We start from the raw sequence: 23,258 nt of genomic DNA, 5'->3' as shown, positions 1-23,258 counted from the left end.
AAGCAAGAATAATTAACTGGGTTTGCCGTGTTTAACTCTATAATTGTTATCATGGCTTAATTAAGAAAACAGTGTATCAAAAGGTAGGGGGAAAATAGGAAGTCAAACAACTAAAAAATCCCTTCTTTTCAGAACAGGAAAAACATTTAGATTCAGCAAGTTCTCACTAGAAATATTGCTATAAAGTATTGATTTTTTACCAGACTCAATTGACTGAAAAGTTGTTTGTATAGCAATATTGGCCAAGCCAATATACTGGAACAATTTTGCTACACACAGTAATCAAGTGTATTTCTAAAGTATAATTATACTGTCATAAAAATAAAGCTAAGATACCTCTTCTCCAAGCAATAAAACAGTTGCAGCTGTAAAGAACCCAAATAAATGAAATACATTTTCTAACTAAACATAGCGTCTTCCAAAGAGAACAAAACCACCTCCCCTCTCCCCCTTAAGCCAAGGTTAGCATGAAAAGTGATCAATACTTCAATCTCAATAAACTATTTCAATAGTAGTTAATTCACGTGGAAAGAGAGGCTGAAAATTTTTGCTCAGCGACCTGCGACACGCTATCTTGTTTGCCGAATGCTGATAATATATCATTGCCATAATGGATATGACTTAGTATAAAGAGGTAGAAAGAAAGAAAAGGAGGGGGAAAAAAAAAAAAAAAGATACCGCAAAGACAGGCTCGTTCTTTAGATCCAGATCAATACTACACACAGCCTCTTCTGAAACAAACCGACAGCACGCAATGCTGGAAGAGGAAAACAGCCAAACGTTTGCAATTAATTTTATTTGACAAATGTGCATTGATTTACTGGAATAAAATATATGTGGGCTCCTATCTATGACCAGTGCAATCCAGCTACCTGTAAGTATTCCACTTTGCAATCTCCTGTCGGTTTGCGTAGCGCAGATGCTCCTTGGGCGAGGGAGAGCCCTTTACAAGGGGTGATTGTCCCAAGGGAGGAACTTCTGCGTGCTTTGTCCAAAGCACATCACCACCGCACCGTAACCGCCAGCTCTTCAGGGATGAAAGAGGGAATGGGTGCAACTCTCCAACCCAACGCACCAAGAAACGCATTTGGGAAAATCTGAGAGGAACGCATGGCTTAGAAGCCAGTTTTGGGAGAAAATCGTATTTCGTATTTATATTCTGCTGTTGCTCGCATTGCCAAGAAAGTCAAACTTCAGGAATGTGTAAAACGTACCCATGTGAAAACGGTGCACGTTCCCTGGAGCAGCGCAGAATGACACCTGCGCTAACGAAAATACTGCAAAGTCACTGCAACCGCTAATTGAAAATATGAATGCAGGAAAAAGGAAAAAGAAAGGTAGAAATATTTCTCTGATACAGAAGAGGGCTCATGTTTTCACAGGTAAAATTTTTTTACTTTTCCCAAATTGCAGACAAATGCAACAGTTGACCGCTTAACGGTGCAGATCACAGCACCGGCCCGCACAACGCAGCAAGTCACCGTAGAAGAAGTGCCAGAAGTATTACGTGTTCCCTCCTGCGCTATTACCCTCTGCACCTTGAGCGCTCGCGTCTCTGTTCCGTCATCGCTCCTGCAAGCTCTTACTAAAGGAGTATTGATCACGTGAGAGAAATATTTTTGTAAAAATATTAAACAAAAAGTGGGCATGTAACCATACTAGCTTTCAGAAATACAAAAAGAAGTCAAAAAGGGCAAGTTTGGCTTTACATAGCGTTTTATCCAAATTTCCCGTATGAATTTTACGAAATACATACTATGCACATGGTAACATTATAAAATAAAGAGACACTTTTATACCGTCTTCTGCACCCAGAAGCACAGCATGGACTGTGCACACACGGCACGTGCGGAGTAGAGCTGCTCCTTGTGAGTAGGGCAGACGCAAGTTCACAAACAGGTATTACGTTCAGCAGATCCTCGATGCAACCACATTAGTGAAGCACACGTTCACCTGTCTTGGTCTACGTTCCTCAGATTTTGGTCACTATTAGACGCAGGACGAAGGGGAGAGACTTTTGGTAGGACCTGGTACGGCCATTCTCATGCTGCTCATTGTTTCCATTGCCAGCTCCTTATTTCAGCTACTTCTTTAGAGAAAATGACCCAGAACCGGGTAACAATGACACGCACGGGTTCCCTCACTTGTTTCCTTTTCCCTAACTGTGCCTCAAGTCCCTTCCGCAGGGACAGAGCATGTGGCCCTCCTCTGCGGAGCTTCTCCCACCTACAGCCACTCCCAGAGCCTCCATCAGTAGACAGGGAAGAGAAGCAACCTCCTCTACATCAGAAAACACCCACAAGTCACTGACTGAGCTGTAAAGTTCAACGCTCGCTCTCAAATTTTTCTTAAAAGTAAGAAACCAACGCTGTTTCTGCAAGTTTCTTGGTCTAGGAACATCCTTCTACAACAGAATGTCAATGAGGTTTCTGAACTACGTTCCATCTACAAGGCTAACCTGGTTTCTGAAGAGTCCGCTCAAAGACTGGATTTGTTCCTTTAACGTTTTGGAAGTCCATTTTCATTAAACCTTCTGCAAGGAGAGTCGTTTTGCAATGCTGGCAGCCAATTAGAAACTAAACTAAATGCACTGTAGCTTTTAAAATATTTTTTAAAAAAAAATACGTTAATATCAAAGTTAAAATGTCTAAAGGTATAAACAAAATCATAATGGGATGCTGGGTTACTGTATATGGTAAATAGCTCTCTGGAGGAAACCTTTATTACTCCCTCAGGGCTTTCTTACAAAGTATGGATTTCTTAATTCCTAGTGGAATATTTTTCATACCCCACTGCAGACTATTAAGTACCAGATATTACATTATGTAGTTTAAACTTTGCACTATGCATGAGAAAGACTTTCCTGTCGAGAAAACTATATCTCTGCTATTATAATCTTTACAATATTAAAATTAATACTGGCTGCAGGGTATAAGCTTCACCACCAAAATTTGGGGGAGTTTATCATTTAATATATTCATCAGCCTGTGCGTGAAGCTGCTCGTAAGGGAGGGAAGTCACTGCAACAGCGCGAGGGGTATTTACTAATTTTGAATTGCCAGAGAAAGGCAGAGCAACGGTGTCATCACATCCCACCGGTGTCATTCTCGGTACCAGGCTAGCAAAGGGCGTGGTGAGCCAGCAAGAATAATGGCATTGCAAATACCGAAGGCAATTCATTATGCTTCAGGACATTTCAAGTTCCACTTGTGAACCATTAACTTGTTACCCAGGAGGGATTCAAAGCTAAGTATTAAAAAGATAATAAAAATGCACCAGCCCTCACGGCACCCAAAAGCAGAAACCTTGTAAATATGTAAAGAGAATTCTTAAAAAGTTTATATGAAGAATTTCTTTTACAATCTTTTCTGCATAGCAGCAATGGCCCACCTATATCTCACTACAAATACGAAGGGGGGGAAAAAAGCGTGCTGTTAAATTTTATTTTCAAAAATTTTAAGTGAAATTCAACACTCACTTGTAGACTGTGCCTCCATTGCCATGACCGAGGATGTCTCGATACCGTATGTCTTGTTCATTCATCTCCACAAAAAAGAAAGAAAAACAAAAGAGATGTCATGCTGTGGATGGAAATGTCAAGGAAAAGCAACTCTAGGCCATAAACAACAAGCAGTCTGGGTCATTTCAAGTTCAGCTGCAAGAACGAGAAGATCAATACAACATTTGCTGTCCAATTTATAAAAGACGATACCAAGGGACAAAGTGATGGAAAGTTTAATGACAATTTGTTTGCCTGGGTCATTTCATTAAAGTTTGATAAAAGGTGTCAAAATGGAATGATATAATATAGCTCAAGAGGGTCAGGTCACAGATACTGATAGGAAAAGGGTCTCCAGAACAGCACATAACCAAAGCCAAAGTTGGAGGTGAATGGAAACAATCCAACAGAAAACTGTCATCTTGAGTACGGCTAGAAAAGTTTATGATTTATTCTGGAATCAGCATAATTGATACTAATTGAGTGACAGTTCTGTCAGTAGGATTGCTTCGTAGTGCTTAATTTATATACCGTTTAACTAAAGGAAATAGTCGGGGGCGGGGGGGAAGTCTTGAATTGCCATCCAATAAAAATAATTTTCCTTGAAATACACAACTAATTGCCTCAATCTTTCCGCTCACTGGGACAACTCTCCATATATGATGATATCCTCAGCTACTCAGGCAGAAGCCTGATACCAGCACCGAACACTGCAAATGCTGAAATTTGGGGTCTTTCTGATATGGATTTTATTAAAGCTGATTATACACCACCTTGCTGGATGAGCAATTCAAATGTAAAACATTTGTAAAACACACGTTCAACCTTCTCCTGTACAAATACAGTTATACCGATCTTCCAGCTGAAACAACTATTAACAAGAAAATCACTACAGACATTTTTGGAATGCACATGCAGACTTGAAATTAAATATTTTAATGAGAGGAACTTCTGGGCTGTGTGCATTCGCTATTCCAGAAAGATCTCCTCTATTACCTGATCATTGTAATAGTAAACGTCTGGGCAAATCTCATTTTTAAAAGATATTTTCCTAGGAATTTGTTATCAAATGTTTAACTTGTTTCTATTAACTATCTATATTTGATGGGATAGCAAGTTAAACATTTTACATGAGTCAGCATGGCTGCTTAAAGACTCTTATCATTTTTGTACGTTAAAATGCACCAAAAAAACCCCCTTAACGGTGCGTCTGGCCTGCTATCACTGATGTGATTAGAGATCACGTAAGCACAGCTGAGATAACCTCAAATTAGGTATTTATTTCAAGGACCACCGGCACCGTGGCGAGAGCCGCGCAGAGCTCACCATAAGCCAACTATCTGCATTTATCCAACTTCTGAAACGGCTTTTCAACTTCAGCGGGGACACGTGCCCTACAGTTACTAAGTCATGTTTCAGCATCCGCTTTCATATGAGGTCAGCGAAGATAAGGGGAACTTTGCCCCCGGCTTCAACTGGAACAGGTAAGTGATGGTAACAAGCTGAAATGCCCCGAAGAGTCAATGCTCAGCACGTCTTCCCAACAGAAAATGGAATATTTAATCCATTTAAAATAATGTGTTTTAAGGATAGAAATGATGAACTCCAAAATTTGTGTTCTTTCCTTTCACTACCTGAATAAAAAGCGTGCTTGTTTTTCCACAGGAAATACTTTTCCTCTGTGCATTTCTTCCGGTGAGGTCAAAATCTCTGAGTTCCGAGAAAATTCGAAGTAACTCAAAGCCAACAGCTGACTCGACATCATTACCCACTTGGAGTTAAACCTGGGCCGGATATTATCAGAGGGTATGAAATGGCCCGTTCAAGCAACAAGGTTTATGATGAAAATGAAAATTGATTTTATTACTGAAAGCTATCTTGCTTATTGCATCAGTCAGAAAATGCAAATGGGGGGGGGAGGAAGACGTTCCATAAAGGAACAATAATTCATTAACGGGTTTTAAAATACGTAAAGAAAGTATCCGGGATCCCTTGCTCTAAACCTGATTTCTCTCAGACTGCAGTACTCATTAATTTAAAGCACATCCTGCGTTTAAGGAGTTCTGCTCTTCTAAGCTGGAGGACTTTAACTCTCCAGCCTTTGAGGTACCAACAAACATCTCTTTCCTACATTCACAGCAACGTTTGTATCAAGAAAACTCTTCAGAGAAATCAAATGAATGGACAAAGCTATGAACGTAGTTCTATCTTTGCTTCTTGGGTGGAAAAAAGAAGAATTTTTTGTAGCTACACAAGTTATAAGCAACAAATTGAGCAGAACCAGAGACATAAAGCGTATTCTCTTTTCTCCTGCTTTTTGCTAACTGGTAAAAGGAGAGTATTTTCTCCAGACCATTTCCTAAGAGCCAGCGATGGGAGCAGCTCCGTCCCGCTCGTGCCCGCTGCCAGCCCAGCGCCGTTTCTTGGCTCTATGCACAAAGGAGCAACCAGAAACCCAGGGCGAAGGGAGGAAGACTGGGGTGGAGCAAAGATCTGCCAGCAACCGATAGAGAGATAAACTGTGATTTACTGGCTCAAATAAAGATGCCAAAACCATGTGGTGATTTATTTATTTTACTGGGAAAACTGGATTCTCAATCATAAAACGATAACATAATGACAATGAACTCGACAGGATGGACTGGAATATTAAACCTGCAAACCCAAGTTTGATTGGATGCCAATATTAACAGAATTAATGAAAAAGCGAAACAGACTCCAATTACGGATCAGCAAACAAAACATCCCTCGCTTCTACCTGCTGTTTTCGAAAGAAATTGGTGTCTCTCTCTTGTAAATCATTAAAACCAAAATGCTCAATTAATCCTTATTTTATACGTAAAGGCCCGAGAGAGGCGGAGTCCTACAGCCGTACCTTCGCTTTAGGAATCGAAGCAATAATGGTTTCAGAAAGCAGTCACACTCTATGAGCAGACAATTGAAGAGATTTAGTAAATCCCACTTTATAGAGCAGAGACTAATCGGAAAACACAAGCCAGTCAAATGTTTCTTATGAACTGTTGACACTATATCAATGCTGAATCAATTGGTGGCATTTACTCTGAGTGACAGAAAAGAAATAAATATTTATATCACATCACCTATATCAATGAACCTAGGCAGAAAGCTATTTCTAACCTGTCAATATTTGATTATCTTGAAGAATCATGTCCCCTTCTTTTAATGATTAATATGAATTCCTTATTAAACCTAAATGGAAACTACTAGAGGAATATCATTATGAATGCCTGAAAGCATAAACTGCCAAAAAATAACAAAAAATAATAACCCGACCCATATTTAAGTAATGATAAGTGTGACAATCCCACGAAAGGCGGAAAAGTTACAACTAGAAACCTATTTCCAGTTACGGATCTGTGACCAAATTTTGCAGAACACAATGCAGCATAACACAAAGCATTTTCTCTCGACACCAAGCAGTGTAACTCCTATCAGAGCAGGGTGAATAAAACAGTATTAAAACTTATTTTGAATTTTCTTTTTTTTTTTTTTTAAATGGGTTCAAGTAACATTTTTTTAATATCATAATAAGAGTTTTGGTTCCTTTATGTCTTTCTAAAATTCTACTACGCAGGAAAGAAATCTGTAACAATCTATTGCAGGGCACACCAACTCCTTATTTCTATTACTTAGAACAAATAAAATGCCAAATACAGCTTACGGACTCAGTCACAAAACAATGGCTTTTACTCACGTTCGGTAATTCTACTTCAAAAATAAGTAGGAATATTGGAGTAATTATCAACTTCATTTTAAAAGTTCAGAAGCATGCTGCTGGTACTGACATCATTTTAAGGCATCCAGAAAAATATATTGTTCAGCTCTGATTTCGAAACATTTAACAAATCCACCTGGTAGGAGTCTGTGCATATTAAATTACACCTGCACCTAAGGCACGCTGACGAGCTTAACAATACATTTCCAAGCTGTATTCAAAGGATTCGGTGCCAAATGGGCAAGGCTGCAATACGGGGCTGTTCGACTCACGTTTTAGAGGGGCACGCTCATCTATTAGACCACAATGTTACAGGTGATACTGAAGGACAAGCATGAAGACCAGCCTTTATCTTCTTGACACGCTCAACTACAACTACTTGATTCATGAAATGCCAATGAGGCTTGGAGAGGTCATTGTGTGAAGGCACTGAATACGCATCTGAGATAATTAAGATTTCAGCCTTCGAAACATGGAGGGGAAGTGAACAGCAGTTAAGAAAATCAATAAGAGTCTTTTATTTGCAGTGACACAGATGTCTCAGTCAATAGAGCCTAATAGGCAAGCCTGATCGCAACGGACAGGTGCCTGCCTCCAAGGCTATCGAAGGGCTTTCACTATGACAAACATTAAAACATATTTATGTTGCCGCCGAAGAATCCGGGCTTCTTTGAAGGTAGTTTAATTTAACGGCGTATATTTAATGCCATTACGCCACTGCGAGCCTGCCCGCACATTCAGCTCCAAATGGGGAAGAACCGATTGCTCCGTTCGTCCAGGACGTCCGTTTGTCCGTCAATTGTTACGTTAAACCTTTCGCTTCGGGGTGCCAGAATCTGAATGCCTGAGCAGGAGTAGAAAGTAACAGGACAGCTATCTACAACTTTGGGGTTTTTTTTGGTTTAGGTTGGGTTGGTTTGTTGGGTTTTTTTAAGAAGCTACAACATAATGCGATTCCAAATAGTACAGAGCGGTTCCTTGCAAAAACCCGCTAAATATTTAAGAATCTGCTGCCCTAAAAAATACGAAGGTCATTCTAACTGAGCACTTGACTTAGTTATTCAAAATTGATTAACTTTCTTCCCTGAAATTGTGGCAGCAGCGCAACACGTGTGAGGTACTTCAATCTATTTGGAGCTAAATCTGATTAGCACGTTTTGAGAAATGGGAAGCAAATTGCTATGCCAATCAAAGTAAATCAGGACACATATCTCATTCATATCGTGAAGGTTTTCATGGTCCCTCCAGTTCTGTATTAAAAGAACACATTACAACCAAATGAGCAGTAAGCATCTCTCCACCTCTTTGTGGTGTGCCAATCACCGCAGCATTAAGCAGTAACGAGACGTGCATGTAGCCAAGACTCGACTCCGTGCACCTACCTGGCCATTTGCAAGTATTTTCTTCAGCTCTGCAGAAGACTTTCTTAAGCTGAAAAAAAAAAATAAGAGGCAGTTATTTTTAATGACTCTGCCATTTCACTCTATAAAATGAAGTGAAACCATAAGAAACAACAAGCCAGCAGGTTAAGTTCACGGTTACATATTCTGAATAGATTTAACTTTAGCAATGCTGACTGATGTTCAGTATAGCTACTCCTCAAACTGCAGACCGCAAAAATGGAAAAGCAATGAACATTCAAGAAAATCAATGTATTTTTCACCTTTACAAACTAGCTTTTTTAGATACCTGACTATACTACCCTTCACGATACAACCTATTGTTTTTCAGTTCAAAGAAGAAAGATACCCTCACACATCAGGTGTTTCAAAAAAAAAAAAAAAAAAAAAAAAAAAAAAAAAAAAAAAAAAGGTTCATGTTTAGTTTTCCAGGTGTCTTATCTTGTTCTAAACCCCCTTAAGGCATTATCCCTCAATAATTTCCATAACTCTGCAGCAGAAGGGTGCGCCACCGGTGATGCCTCATGACCTCAGCTCACGGCAGGTTGCAGCACGGCGAGCACAACTCCCGACCGAGGCATCTCGGGGCCGTGCCTAAAGCGAGGGGGGTGATGCCGGGTTGCCACGCGCATCCGTTCCAGGTCAACTCGCTGCTGCGGTCCCTCTGCTTTTGCAGGAGAAACTACGCCTGTGCCCGGCAGTCTTACATGATGCAAGATGACCCATACTGTTTTTTTCTACTAAGAGAACTTTAACAAACCACAACTGTCAGCTTGGCGTGTTTTGTAAGGAAAAACTATTAATGGTTTCAAACTACTTCCACCCACTCGCAAAATACTGCTTCACCCCCTTTCCCGACAAACTCTGTTCCTTGTACGTTCAACAGAACAAACTGCCTAGGTAGCAATATGTCTGCAAAACTTAATCTCAAAGAGACATTCTGCTCTTATTAGTGCAGTTTGGGGGGGAAAAAAAAAAAAGTACAAAATAATATATTCTTGAAAGGCATGCGCACGTGTCTTGATCACAGATCATTATTAGCAAGAACAGTGAAAACACAGATTTCATATTTGGTGGCTTTGTTCTTTAATAGACCTCTTGTTCCCACCACTGCTTTAAAGAAAAATTAAGTTTTCCAAGGAAACATAAGTTGATCTTGTCATCTTTCATGACTAACAATTTGTGAACATGAAACAAAGAGAGACTTTCAATTACTTCAAAAACAAAACTCATAGTGCAGAAGGTTTTGGAAAAGGAATGGCAATTAACCACCAAATAAGGTGACAAGAATCTTCTAGAAGCCTCATTTTCAATGCACTTTAAGAACAAGCTCAAAGTACAGGACGTACTGAAAGCCAGCTTTATTTAGTTCAGTGGTACGACAGATCGGGAGGAGGACTGCAGTTCATATTTATTTTCTTTCAAGAGTTTCAAATAGGATCTTCACCACTGCAATACACGGCGAATCTTCCCCAGGGGACGGGGGCAAACTTTGCCAGAGGAGATTCACCCAGGCATTGGCTTGCTTTATTTTTTTTTTTTATTATTTTTTTTTTTTATTATTTTTTTTTTTTAAAATCTCCTCAATTAGCAAAGCCACTAAAGAGAAAATCCAAACTGGTTTTAGTGGTACCGCAATGGGGCTACCCACTCCAGCACTGCTGCCAACCATGCGGGGTAGCATCCTCCTCCTCAGCAGCTAACCCCGGCACATCACTCCCTCCACGCAGAGACGGTCCCGCCGCCGCAGCGCGTCGCGGTGTCTGCCGGAACGGGCACCCCCCGCTTCACCGTCTGAGCATCCTTAATGCCCTACGACTGTGTCTTTGATCACGTTCGTTTCTGCCAAGTTTTTTTTTGGGGAGGGGGATGTTTGGGGTTTTTTTGGGTTTTTTTAAATGCTCTTAGAGAGAAAAGGGAGCAGCGTGCTGATGCACGGATAAATGTAATATATGCTTGTTAGAATAATAGATTAATTTAGGTTGAAAGGGACCTCCAGAGATTTCTATTCCCACATTTCAAACATGCTCTTATACGAAGAAGATGGAGCCAGACTTTTCTTATTTCCTTTTAAGAACACACAAGGGGTTTTGTGGGGTTTTTTGTTTGTTTGTTTAACATCAGGATTGAGTACGAGACCTTCCTGTAACAGTTGACGTAATAAAAGGGACTTCATGCTCCAGTATTTAAAAACCAGATCTCTGGAAAAAAGAGAAAGTCTTCCCTTGCATTCCAGGATCTTAATACGGGCTTTTGAAGTTAGGACTGGAATCTAAAAAGATAAAGAGAGACGGACTCCAAAACTTTGCTGAAACGGTATGAAACAGGCCACCTAAGCTGCTCAGATTTTTCAAAAATCTCATCTCACAATAATAAGCCTACTGAATTGGGTATTACATTTTAAAAATCAAAGAATCCTGGAATGAGATAGAAGCAACGAAGACTTAAACACAGAGACCTTGTCGCAGGCAGCGATTATTAGATCAAGTAAAACAAATTATCTCACCCATAAACAGTATTTCAATGCTTTATAAAGGACAAAGCCATCTGAAGTACCCAGCAAAGACTTATTTCTTTTGGCAGAAAATACTTCTCCTGAAGAACCAGCAGTACGAGTCTAACAAGATCCATGAATCAAGGTAATTTCCTCTTCCCCACTTCACTCCTGCGCACCCAGTAGTCATATTGAAAAAGTTATTCACCACCAAGCTTATCGTTGGTAACTGCCGCACACAAGGCTCCGTTTTGTTGTAAGAAAAGGAAAGAAAAGACAAAACAACACGTACGCTCCCGTTCTTGACTCTTACCTATTGCTTGGAAGGGAATCCGAGACCGCCGAACTGCTATTATTAGCAGACCCTGCTCGCGTATTTACCTGCAGGCAGGGAAAGGATCTTTATCAGTCGTTTGTGTTCAGAGGACACTATTCTAATTAACCTGTAATTTGCCATGAATTTCTCATTTCACTACGAAGGTTAATTAGCTTGTTGCTAGGCATGCCGACGGTTGAGGTCTCGCCTGTATGTAGGTTAGCAGGCTATATAATTCGCGGACTACAATATACTATCTTTACATCTTAAACGCGTAGTTAAATAATACAGAAAAAGAAAGGGATGGTATGTCCACCATTTATTCTCACATTAAAAACTAAACAATCATTTGATATATTCGGAGTCTTCTGCGTTTCAACGTGGGTACGATTACAGAAGCAATAAGCGTACCTGAACGAATCAAACAACCTAAAAGAATTTCATCGCGGTGCCTTCCACGCTTAGATAAATTACTGAAATCAAATGAGTACAGTGGGGTTGTTTAAACTCTTTGAAGTAGTGGCAGACATTAGTCGATAAACCGAATATTAAAATTTAGGAACCTTATTAACAGAGGTTAAAAGCAAAAAGAAAGGCAATTCCATTTTTACTAACACTGTATATATGGATATCGCAGCCAACACCCAGCAGATGAATCCTTCTCCCACCCTCACAAAAAAAAAAATTTAAAAAAAAATTTAAAAAATCTGCTTGTCAGAGCTCAAGAAAGTGCAGTTTTATTTGACATTTCAATAAGTGGAACACAGCATTACAAATCCATCTAACTTTACTGAAACAATTATTGAAATTCGTACCTTCAGGCCATGTATGTTCCGTTTCCCAGGAGGCTTGCAGGCTGAAACAGTAATTGACTAAATTGTAGAACACATCAGGGCCATTTACAAATTTGCTCAAAATGAATCTTTTAAAAAGAAATGAGGGTGACACCAAAATTAGCAGAGAGAAATGATTGAAAAGTGCCTCACAAGACCCAGAGTGGGAATTATGAACCAGGATTTTTAACTTGCAGGAGTGAGCATTTATAAATGCTAAGAGCTTTCTGACACCATGTAATATAAATTCTAATTTCTGCTTAAAACACATCAAAATCAAGAGAACTGTTGGCTTAAATTATCAGCTTCTTTTTGTAATTCAAATTAAAATCAATATCTTATGTCACTATATTTTCACATGCTGTATTTTTTCCTGGCATTTAACAGAAATATTTGCAAGATGCATTTTTACAGGAGTCAGCTGCCACACATCACGAATTAGTCATATTGTCAAACGCGGACGCTTTGTTTTAAATGTGGAAAAAACACGTCAGGGGCAACAGCAGTGAGTCTCAAGAAACCAAAAGACCGGATAAATGCAATACAAAATGCCAGATTTTGGGCACGGACGTACAAACGTGGCGTCTCGTTACGACGTCTAGGTTTACGGAGGGACACGCTGCTGGAGGAGAAAGTATTTCCTAAAGTCTCTCGAACTGTACGTTGCCTCGTTCTTCCATTCGGTGGACATGCTTTTGTCAAGCGGTAAAGCCACAAAGGCTCCTGGCTACACGTTACAGACAGTTCCCATTTTAAAACCAGCGTGCCCTACAAATGGTATGTTAAAGGGCCTGTCACTTGTGATTGATTGTCTGAGGAGGGACGAATTTGATTTTTCTCTTTCTCCGATGCACATGCATTTCGCTTCCATTTTTTGACAGCAGGAAACAGAACTATTTATTAGTCAGAAGGACACAGATGATAGTTATTAAACACATCAGTTAGGCCAGGCTGTGTGCCTTTAAGTGACATTAGAATGTGCATCTTAAAAGAAGAAAAATATTATGATACTGTGGGCATTAAAAAAACCCCACCCAAACAAACCGAAAAGAAGAAACTATTCCAATGTATTATACTTTTTCCAATAGATTAAAATCAACATTTTGAACAAGATATTAAAAGAATAATATTTTTAGGATATATATTTGAATGGTATATTCCCCTTGCATTCCACAGATGGGGTATACATATGTAATACATACATATGTGTGCGTGTGCACGTGTATGCACAGACTCTCTTGTTCGTGTATGTGCATACAAAGGTTTATTTCCAGTACAAAAAAAGAACTTCGGTTCTTACTACCTAGAAAGCAACAATGCATTTTTTAATTATTTTTTTTAAAATAGACAAAATACTGTATTTTTTTCCCCACCCCTTAAAGACCTTTGAATTATCAAACGAACACAGCACAGCCAAGGCAACCAGGACGGCACGTGGACATTTACTCCGGGCAGGCTTTACGGAGGACACGAGTGTTTGGAAGCTGACTGGAGACTGCAACTGGGAGCTTCCTCAGAAGTAAGAGAGGCAGAAGGGGAAAAACGCTCGAGGGAAGATCGGGCTTGCAAAGAAAGCTCTTAAAAAGGGAGAATCTTAAATTATACGCGGAAAAGCTGCATGTTACTGATGGGGATTGAACCTGCAGTACGTAGAGAGACACGGCCGAAAGGGCACGAAATAAAAGCGCTTGCGCTAACAAAATTTGGGATGTTCATTAGAGAAGCAGGACTAGAACTTTAAATGCCGGCAGATGGGGAAAAAAAAAAAAAAAAGAAGCAGGAAAGTGCATTTTGTTTGCTATCGCAGAAAAGCAGAACGCAGAGGCAGCCTGGGTGGCTTTGGAGCTGGAACCTGGGAAGAACAGATGTTGTAAGGTGGCGATTCGGAAAGATGAAACGGCAACTCAGAGCAAGGAAATACCCAGCAACGTGCGTAGAGCCAATGGTGAAAACGTGGAGGTAATACGTGGGGATCGTGTCCTCGACAGCATGGGGATGAATTCTGAATCTGTACGGTCAGAGATTACGGATGTAAAGGAAACAGAGAAAGGAGGAAGCAGCAGGAGCAGGAATCTACTTGGCTGGTTCTTCAGGATTGACCCGAAAGGAGAGGCAAAAAGAAGATTAAGCCCCATTTGTAACCTCAAAACGTCCCCTTAAACACTCGGGCATGCCAGCTACTGCGCACCTCCTGCCTCAGCTTCCTCACTGTTTGCTTAAGGGGAAAGATAGCCAATTGCCTTTAGCCTGAGCCAGGAAAAATAAAATAAAAAAAATAAATCTCCATATTCCCCTTGAATTCAAGTCTCTTTTCCACGGGAGCGAAGTACCAGGAAACCCAGGCTCCTTTTGAGACCTTATTAGCATGTGTTTGAGAAGACTGTTGGTTAATTGCCCAATTCAAACTTCAGAGAGTTGTAAGTAATGGAAGTCTAGAATGTTTAATTGGGAAACTCATAGTATGATTATTTGTACAATATCAGTTAAGTGAGAAGACTTTAATTTTTAATTATTTCAATTAATTTATGGCTGGGAGATTTACTTGGAGAATTTAAACCTTATCTGTTTCATCAATTAAGAATCAGAGATTCAAAGGCTGGATAGTGAGAGCGTCTGAATGAATCAGCGGAATTATGTAATGCGTTCGTCTTTTTTTTAACCGTGATTTAAGTTCAGAGCGAGCGGTGCATTCCCAAAAACCTAACTAGCTGCCTACGGATTTTGGTTCAGGATGTAGATGACCTATTTTTTAATTGCCTCAGCCCACATAATTGATTACATCTTTCCCTGTTCGGAAGAACTATTAAAGTACTTGTGATCATTTTGATACCGCCAAGTGCCCAAGTCTCAAGTAAAATGTGTCACACGTAGAGCTTCTCTGACAGACATGTTCCCGTTTTCAAAACGAACGACGACAGTCACATTCCCCAAGTCTGTCGGACTGATTATTAAAATAATAAAGATCTCAACGATATTAAAAGATCTCAACAAAACCCCATTTTCTTAAGTACCCGAAACTTAAGTTATTCATCTGCTTTGGTTTGAATACATGCAGAACTATCACCAATGAGTTTTTTAAATGTACATAAATATGTACTATGCAAACTGAATCTTGTTAGTCTAATTTACTCCAGTAAATTAGCTATTTTATATGCAATAAATGTAGTTTTCACTACACTCCCCACAATAATGAATTCTCCTATCCAAATTAAGAGGTAAACATCATGTTATGTGCATTTAAACCTCCCGAAAACATAACTGTTGATGAAACAGTTTACTGATATCATCATTGTTGATTAGAATTTGTTAAGCATTACCTCTTGGATATATCTGTAGAGGCTCTATTAACTGTCCATTTACTTGCTGTTCCATTACAGTGGAGCAATACTGCAAAGAGATTAAAGAAAGAGATTACTCAGTAGTGTATGAATAGTAGTAAAAGCACTTACAGATTGTTTAATTCAATGTATTTTTTAATTTTTTTTTTTTTTTTTTAAATTGCCATAGCACGTATCAGCCTTTAGAATGCTTCCTTACCATTTGCAACGTTCGCGCACTGAAGCGGTACGGGAGGAACGTAAGGAAGGGGCTGCGACGCCCGGCACGGGACGGGCTCCACCACAGGGACCTGTTACCGGCTCAGCTGAGCCTTCCCCAAAACCCGGGAATGCGTCGGAAGACCGAGTAAATGAAATATTGACAGCAAACACAGCGGTTGCCACACCTGGAGAAGCCGGGAAAACCACTCAAACGTGGAAACAAAGAAATACTGTAAATGCAGTGAAAACCTGTGCAATTAGGAACACTTTGCAGTGATGAGGCAGAGCCAGGGCAGCCGGGGCCACGTCTCGCATCAGCAGAGACGTGGCGCGTTCCCTTGGCGTACGCGTTGAAGGCACGGTAGGGTGTGCAGAACAGTGTTACAAGAAAGTCACTGCAGACACACGGAGCTACAGGGGTGACCTGGGGGGAAGTCTGATGAAGGAGAAAGGTTGAGAACGGACAAGAAGGGATGCGAAAGTATCTCCGACCGTCAAGACCCAGGAAGACAGAAACCACCTGAGGTGGCACGAGGAAGCCGGAGAAGTGGCACAAGGATGAAGAGTGGCGTTAAATGAAGAAATAAACATTTGGATTAAATAAACCTAAATCTTTATTAGCCTTTCTTAATCAACTCTCACTCCCGAGGAGGGGCGAACGCTCACCAGACAGGACATTTAACATCACAACCGGACGATCCCGGGGCAGGAGACAGACCGTGCTACGAGTTTACTGTCTATAACCCACACCTCTCTCACCGGGATGTGTTAAATATTGAAAGCACATCACAAAGCGCATTTCTTTTGCGATCGCCGAGCATCTTTGAAGCAAACACGCTGGCTGTTGGCCAGATCTTCATGGCATAAATCAGCATAGCTCCACTGACTTTCATGCTAATTCTCACCAGCTGAGTGTGGTCTAAGACTTCAGCACGTCACTGTTACCAGTGTTTTCTGATACTATTACTCAAACTGGCAAGACTGGATGTCAACACGAGAAAAAAAAAAAATATTCTACGCCTCTATGGAATCAAACACATGTATTTCACGCACACCAATGGTTTTCCATAACCCAAGCATTTTTTACTTACGCAACTTAAAAAAGACAAAAGTTTATTAACTACCTAACGTTACAAAACGTTTTTCCTTTCTCTTACAGTGGGATTAAATTTCTGAACTATAGTAAGGAAATGCTAGATGGACACCAAAGTCAATCTACGTGCAGAAGTTTTTCAGTGCTTCTGTTTTTCACGTTCATGTCAAGAAACAGGAAGAAATTTCCTTTTTGGGGGAAAAAAAAAACCTGTTACGAAGAAAATTGCTGAGGGTTTAAGGACCCGTCCAGCCCCACCTCCTCTGCATACACCTAGCACGACGCCTGCTGCTAAAAGCATTTCCCTCATTGAAATCATCAAAATCACAACATTTTTGAGGGGGGCATCTCATTCATATTAGCGTACAAACATATAAACCCACATCTTAAACAACCCCGTCACACATGCTTTCACCATGCTTATACAGAGCGAAACTATTCGTTACGAAAGCCCCATTTTTAAATGATCGAGACATTTTGCAGGAGTCAGGACGACCCCACAGACTTATTTTGTATCGGGGGGGGGTCATGAATAACATGCCAAATCCTCCCCCACGTCCCCATATCCCTTCGTAAAAACGTGTCACCAGTACCTAACAGGTACGGAACTGTGAAAGAATCTCCTGCTCCATCAGGGGCCAAAATTACTTAAGAAAAAGAAACTTTTTTAATTACCATTTTCCTAGTGGCATTGTATGACCTGAAGGCATATAGACACAGACGGTATAAACATGTATGACACACTCGCTAGAATAATCAACTAAAATAAACATACATGAGACTGCTTCCTACCAAAAATATAAAATAAAGAGGGAGAGAGAGAGAAAAAAACGTGGCCCTCTCCATTACTCAAACAGTGATGACAAGTAAATGAAATATCAATCATGTAAGCTGTCAACCTTTTGGGACAGCAATAACTGTTAACAAGTAGTCTGGAAAAATTGTCTGAAAATGACTTGTCCTCCACACACGAGCATTTGAGGTTTCCATGGAAAATTAAGATGCCAGTGGCTATTTGGAACATTGTTCAGGTATTCTTTTTAATGGAAAATTTGCTAGTTATTGATCCAGAGCGTGTACCCCTTGCTTTCAGAAAGCTGCAAGCAACTTTCCAATCAGTGGCTGTCAAAAAAATTACTGCCTTTTTATACTGATACAAGACAACAGCTAAAGTGCAACTCCACTGCTGCTCAATGTCTGTCTTTAATTAACCGCAATGCGCAACAGAAAAATAATTTTATTTACCATTCCACAATATTTGCATCGGCATAATGCAAACTATTTCCGCAGACTCCAAAATAATTCCAGAACTGCTTGAAATAACTTACTGTCAAGTTAGGAAAGCAAAGAACCTAAAGAAAAGAGGTCGTGCGTGATTCAAAACATCTTCCCCGATTCTAGTGTCATACCTGCACGGAAGAGATCTGTATTCTCAGGGAATTATTTTTTTTTGTGCTTAAACTGAAAGAAAACCCTTCACTTCCATTTTGGAGAATACTAGAAGAACTAGAGGCAAACTGCACCATGTCCAAACTCCCTAGAAATATTTTAGCAGCTATTCAAGCCTCTGAATATTTATTGCAGGCCTCAAAATACTCATTTTTGAGTATTTTTCTCCACAGGTATATTCTTCAAGATTACAGTAGATTCGTTGCTTTTCCTGTATGCCAAGAACATTTGTTTTCTTATAAAGATATCCCCAAACGACACCTATAGGATGTTAGAAAGTTAAATCACCAATGCAACGCTCAAATAGAAAACTAGTTTAAAACTGAAGAGAAACATTTTCAGAGAAGAAAAGCTGCTGAAGCGGAAAGAAGTCATTTACAGACATCCCATAATTTTTAAGGGAAAGCAGAGAGTTGAGCAATCATAACTCTAATGTACTGAAACTTTAACAGTAAGCTTGGAAGCATAGCAAAAAGATGACCTTACAGAGGCATGATTAATCTTAAGACTGTGCCAGGAAAATTCAAGTTTTCCAGTTTAACGGCAAAAGTGGCAGACATTTTATAAGGAAAATTGAGAAACACCAGGAATTCCAGCGGGGGAAGCATCACCAGCCATCTAGTTGTATGAAACAAAAGAAAAAAACCCCTCAAACAAGCACAAAACCCCCCTGACCACAGCAAGATTTTTCTGCCTTTCTTTCACACAACCATCTTACGCTCCTTAATATCAAACCCGTAACACGACGGTTTCATCTCCTCTGGAAAGAAAACTGCACGTGCGAGGGGCTTATTTAATAAATCCCTTGAGTTCCACAGATCAATCACCAGCATCTTTCACCCCAGGATTAAGCCGCGGGCGATGACTGAAGTCTCTTTGAGCCAGGGTTTGCTAACAGACTTCCAGGTGATGAACATCCACCCTGGCCATCACAAGGGAAGAGCGTTGGGGTCCAGAAATCGAACGATCTCTGCAGATATCAAAAGGATCGGAATTTCACTGAGGAAGCCTTCCCGGAGCCTAGAAAACATGAGCCCCCTTTGTAGGAAACATCAAATGTTCATTGCTGGGAAGCAGCGCTGCAGAGCAGGACCTGGAGTCCTGGTGGACAACAAGCTCTCCATGACCAGCAGCGTGCCCCGGGGTGCGTTGAGAAGAGCGTGGCCAGCAGGTCAAGGGAGGTTCTTCTTCCCCTTGACTCTACCCTGGTGAGGCCACATCTGGAATATTGTGCCCAGGTCTGGGCTCCCCAGTTCAAGACAGACAGGGAACTACTGGGGAGAGTCCAGCCGAGGGCTGTGAGGATGATGATGGGCCTGGAGCATCTCTGGTATGAGGAAAGGCTGAGAGAGCTGGGGCTGGTTAGCCTGGAGAAGAGAAGACTGCGAGGGGATCTCATCAATGGCTATCGATATCTAAAGGGTGGGTGTCAGCAGGATGGGGCCAGACTCTTCTCAGTGGTGCCCAGTGACAGGACAAGGGGCAACGGGCACAAACTGGAACCCAGGGAGTTCCATCTGAACATGAGGAGAAACTTCTTCCCTCTGCGGGTGACCGAGCCCTGGGACAGGCTGCCCAGAGAGGCTGTGGAGTCTCCTTCTCTGGAGAGATTCAAACCCCGCCCGGACACGATCCTGTGCGACCTGCTCTGGGTGATCCTGCTCTAGCAGGGGGTTGGATGAGATGATCTCCAGAGGTCCCTTCCAACCCCTCCAGTCTGTGAAGCTGTGAACTGTGGTGAATTTAGCACATCAAAACCACATTGTTTTGCCAAAAGCTCAAGAATACGAGCCCAAGAGCGATCCATCTCAGGCAGGATGTAGGAGACCCAAGCACGTCCCTGCTCCGCTTCCTCTGCGACGAGGAACTGATGAGGAGGACTGAACTGAACCAAGTCATTAAGTCCCACCAAACCGACCGCCGAATGGCACTAAGCAGGGTTTGTCTCTGACACGTTCCAAGTTGTGGCCATTAATACAGTGAGAAGCGCACTTTGTAAGGAACCAGCATTCCATCTGGCTTAGAGAGAAAATACCCATTTGTTATTTCCTTGCTTATCAATTTCATTTGAAAGGAAATGTTAAGTGATTTTTTTTTTCACTTACATCAGGAACATGAAAGAAACGCTGAAGCTATATTCAAATTATTTTGTTTCAATAAGTAACTGCATACTTTATTTCTGTAGACAGATTTTATATTTACAGGTATCTAGAGAGAGATTTTACACACATCTAGATATAAAGGCACACACAGACACACATATATCTTGTCTTAAAAAACAGAAAATATGTCTTTAAATCCTCTATGAATATTGAGCCTGCAGCTACAATGAAACTCTTCTGTTAGGAGGGGTGAAAACAGTCTCCAGATGAAAGTAGATTTTGAAAAATTTTTAGAGCCCAGGGGTTCATTTTTAATGAGCCGTTACTTTAAGTACTGCATAAAAAATACAAGAAATTGATAGTCCATTTAGCCTGCACTATACCTAATGCAAAAGTCATTAAGATGCATTATTCTTAATGTTTATGATATGATCAGTAAGTGTACAAGTCTCTTTTTTTTTTAAAAAAAATAAAGTCAAGAACGTCCATATATCTCATGCGATAGTTTTTAAACACCTGCACTTAATACAGGAATATTGCACTGTGAACACTGCAGCTGCCATTAACACTTTGATACAAGCAAAAATAGACCAACAGAAACTGAAAACCACAGAAAAATCAGCATTTGTTATACTATACCTACATAGGATAGCATGGCTTTCATTTCTTCATCGCTTCTAACAGTAATCCGATCGCCATCCTCATCTTCATCTAACAAAGAAACATATTACATTCATGAACGATGGAAGAATATTTACAATTTTACTATGTAAGGGTTTTACCGGGACTTTGAGAAGCAAATAAAAATAGGAAGAATGTATAAGCCAACTACACGGGTAACCAGGTACTCTGAAATAATAATGTATAATGACTCCAAACATTAATTAACAAAGACTACAATTTTGTCTTAAAAAGGAGGCATGAACAAAGCGCTCAAAACTTTGCTCCCAACAGTTCTGCTGCCCAAACCCCCGCAGCAGCCTTACGGACGCTGCAATACCCCTCGCTGAAACCCAGCAACAGCGAACAGAAAGTAAAGCTTGAGCCTCCCAGATGGAGTTACGTTTTGGCAGTTTCTTTCATCAGAAGTTAATGACTACAATTAAAAAAAAAAGAAAAAAAAAGATATTTAAATGGTTTCCCTCCCATCAAAGCCTCCTGGTGCTACTGCCAGCCCTACCTCAACTCACCTGCCCTGCGCCACGTTCCTCCCACCCCTCCGCCCCATCCCCGTTACAAATGCACGAGCATCTCCGCTTCTTCACGACACGGCGATGCCGACTCAAAAACCCCTAACCGAGAAGCGGCCACAAATCCGCAATGTTTAGAGAAAGGGACTGAGATGAAGGCAGAAGTTTGTGAACAAGCGAAACCAGCCTGTGGTTTCGTTCACACCACAACCGTGGGCGCAGAGGAGGCACGAGCAGCGTTTGCGGCGACAGCTCCGGCACAGCCACAAACGCAGACGGGGCGTTTCTGGCGAAAGGAAAGAGGCTGTGGCAGAACCAGAGGATGGGAGCAAGATTCGGAAAGGCTCCAGCAGAGCAAGACGTGAAGATCTGAAGGAGGAATAGACTTTCCAAGGACATATGGTGGGATTCAGCAGGTGCGGATTTACCAGGGGGGGCTCGATCCCCCCCATTAGCACCAGCTGGTGCAACAACACGCTCCAACGTCAGAAGCCGCCGCTGCCGAGACGCCCTGTGCGGTTCCTTCACTCGAGGGGAGCGGTGTCCACCCCATCCTAGTGAAAAGCTCGTACGCTTTCACCGACGGAGAGCTGCGCCCGTGGCCAGATCACCAGAACCGACCCCGTCCCTCCATATCAGTTGCAAAATTTTAATTTCTTTTTATTGCTCTAGCTTTGGGGGAGAAGGGAGGGGTTAATGATCTGTCCCCAACTTTCGCCTCCTGCAATTTAAATATCTTCCTTAGATACTTATAAAAAACCCAAACACCAAACCCAAAGCACACTGGTGTTTAGCCCAGTTTTACATTTGTTTTTTTCCCTTTGGACAGGGAGCTCTCTGAAAATAAAACGACAACAAAACATCCAACCGATACCAAAGAACGGCTGACAAATTCACAAGCCTTTTTGGCCAAAACCCACCTGTCGTGGGGAATCTCAAGCATGCAGGCCCACGTGAGTCGGGCTATTTAAAAGACACCCACCTCCTCCTGAAAGCTGAGGTGTGTCAGGACACGTCCGCGCACAGCGACGGACAGACCAGAGCGGTTCTGCCCGTGCTCCAAGGTGCAAGCGAGCCGGTCAGAAACCCGTAGGGTTACAAAAGGAAAGCGTTCTGCCCGAGCTAACCTGCACCGGGGAACCAAGGAGCAACGTACGCACCGTATTTTAAACGCTTACTCCATACCAAATGGTGAGGAGGTGGAGATGAGCATTTACGGGGCTCCGGGACCGGAGCAGGTTTGGTCCTGACCCGCTCAGGATGCGAGCGGAGGCTGGGGCTGTCTGTCTGTCTGTCCCCATCTCGATAGACGTGCTCTCTGCAAGCACAGCCCCTCCTATTACATCAGCATAAAAAAGTGCCGTTATGCCCCTGGATGAAAACTCACTCTTGCTCCTAGTTATGCACAAGAATCTGAGAATTGAGTCGAGAAATTAAAATTACCCGAGAAAAGGGGTTTGTTCATTTTGCCTCTGAAAACCTGGCAGGTAATTTTGAGGCTAGAATGAAAAAAACCCAAAACAACGCAGAAGAAAGAACAAAACATCAAGAGAGAAATAATAAGGAAAAAAAGTAACATAAAGTCCTTAGAATTACCCTTTAAAAAT

General features: G+C 41.3%; 1 protein-coding gene across 2 annotated transcripts in view; it reads right to left on the bottom strand.

Annotated features, from left to right (window-relative positions):
- The window catches only part of MAP2K5 (mitogen-activated protein kinase kinase 5), a 139,241-nt gene that overhangs the window by 104,981 nt on the left and 11,002 nt on the right, over positions 1–23,258 (bottom strand). For both annotated transcript variants that reach the window (XM_075764126.1, XM_075764127.1), the window contains exons 3-8: positions 21,105–21,172; positions 15,596–15,665; positions 12,261–12,301; positions 11,443–11,510; positions 8,618–8,666; positions 3,479–3,543 (exon numbers count right to left, since the gene is read on the bottom strand). In XM_075764126.1, the coding sequence (XP_075620241.1) occupies positions 3,479–3,543; positions 8,618–8,666; positions 11,443–11,510; positions 12,261–12,301; positions 15,596–15,665; positions 21,105–21,172 (361 nt within the window). The remainder of the gene's footprint in view (positions 1–3,478; positions 3,544–8,617; positions 8,667–11,442; positions 11,511–12,260; positions 12,302–15,595; positions 15,666–21,104; positions 21,173–23,258) is intronic.

This window comes from Balearica regulorum, chromosome 12, assembly GCF_011004875.1.
Source record: "Balearica regulorum gibbericeps isolate bBalReg1 chromosome 12, bBalReg1.pri, whole genome shotgun sequence".
Taxonomy (NCBI): Eukaryota; Metazoa; Chordata; class Aves; order Gruiformes; family Gruidae; genus Balearica; species Balearica regulorum.
The sequence above is the reverse complement of the archived record's forward strand: the minus strand, read 5'-3'. Positions and strand labels throughout refer to the sequence as shown.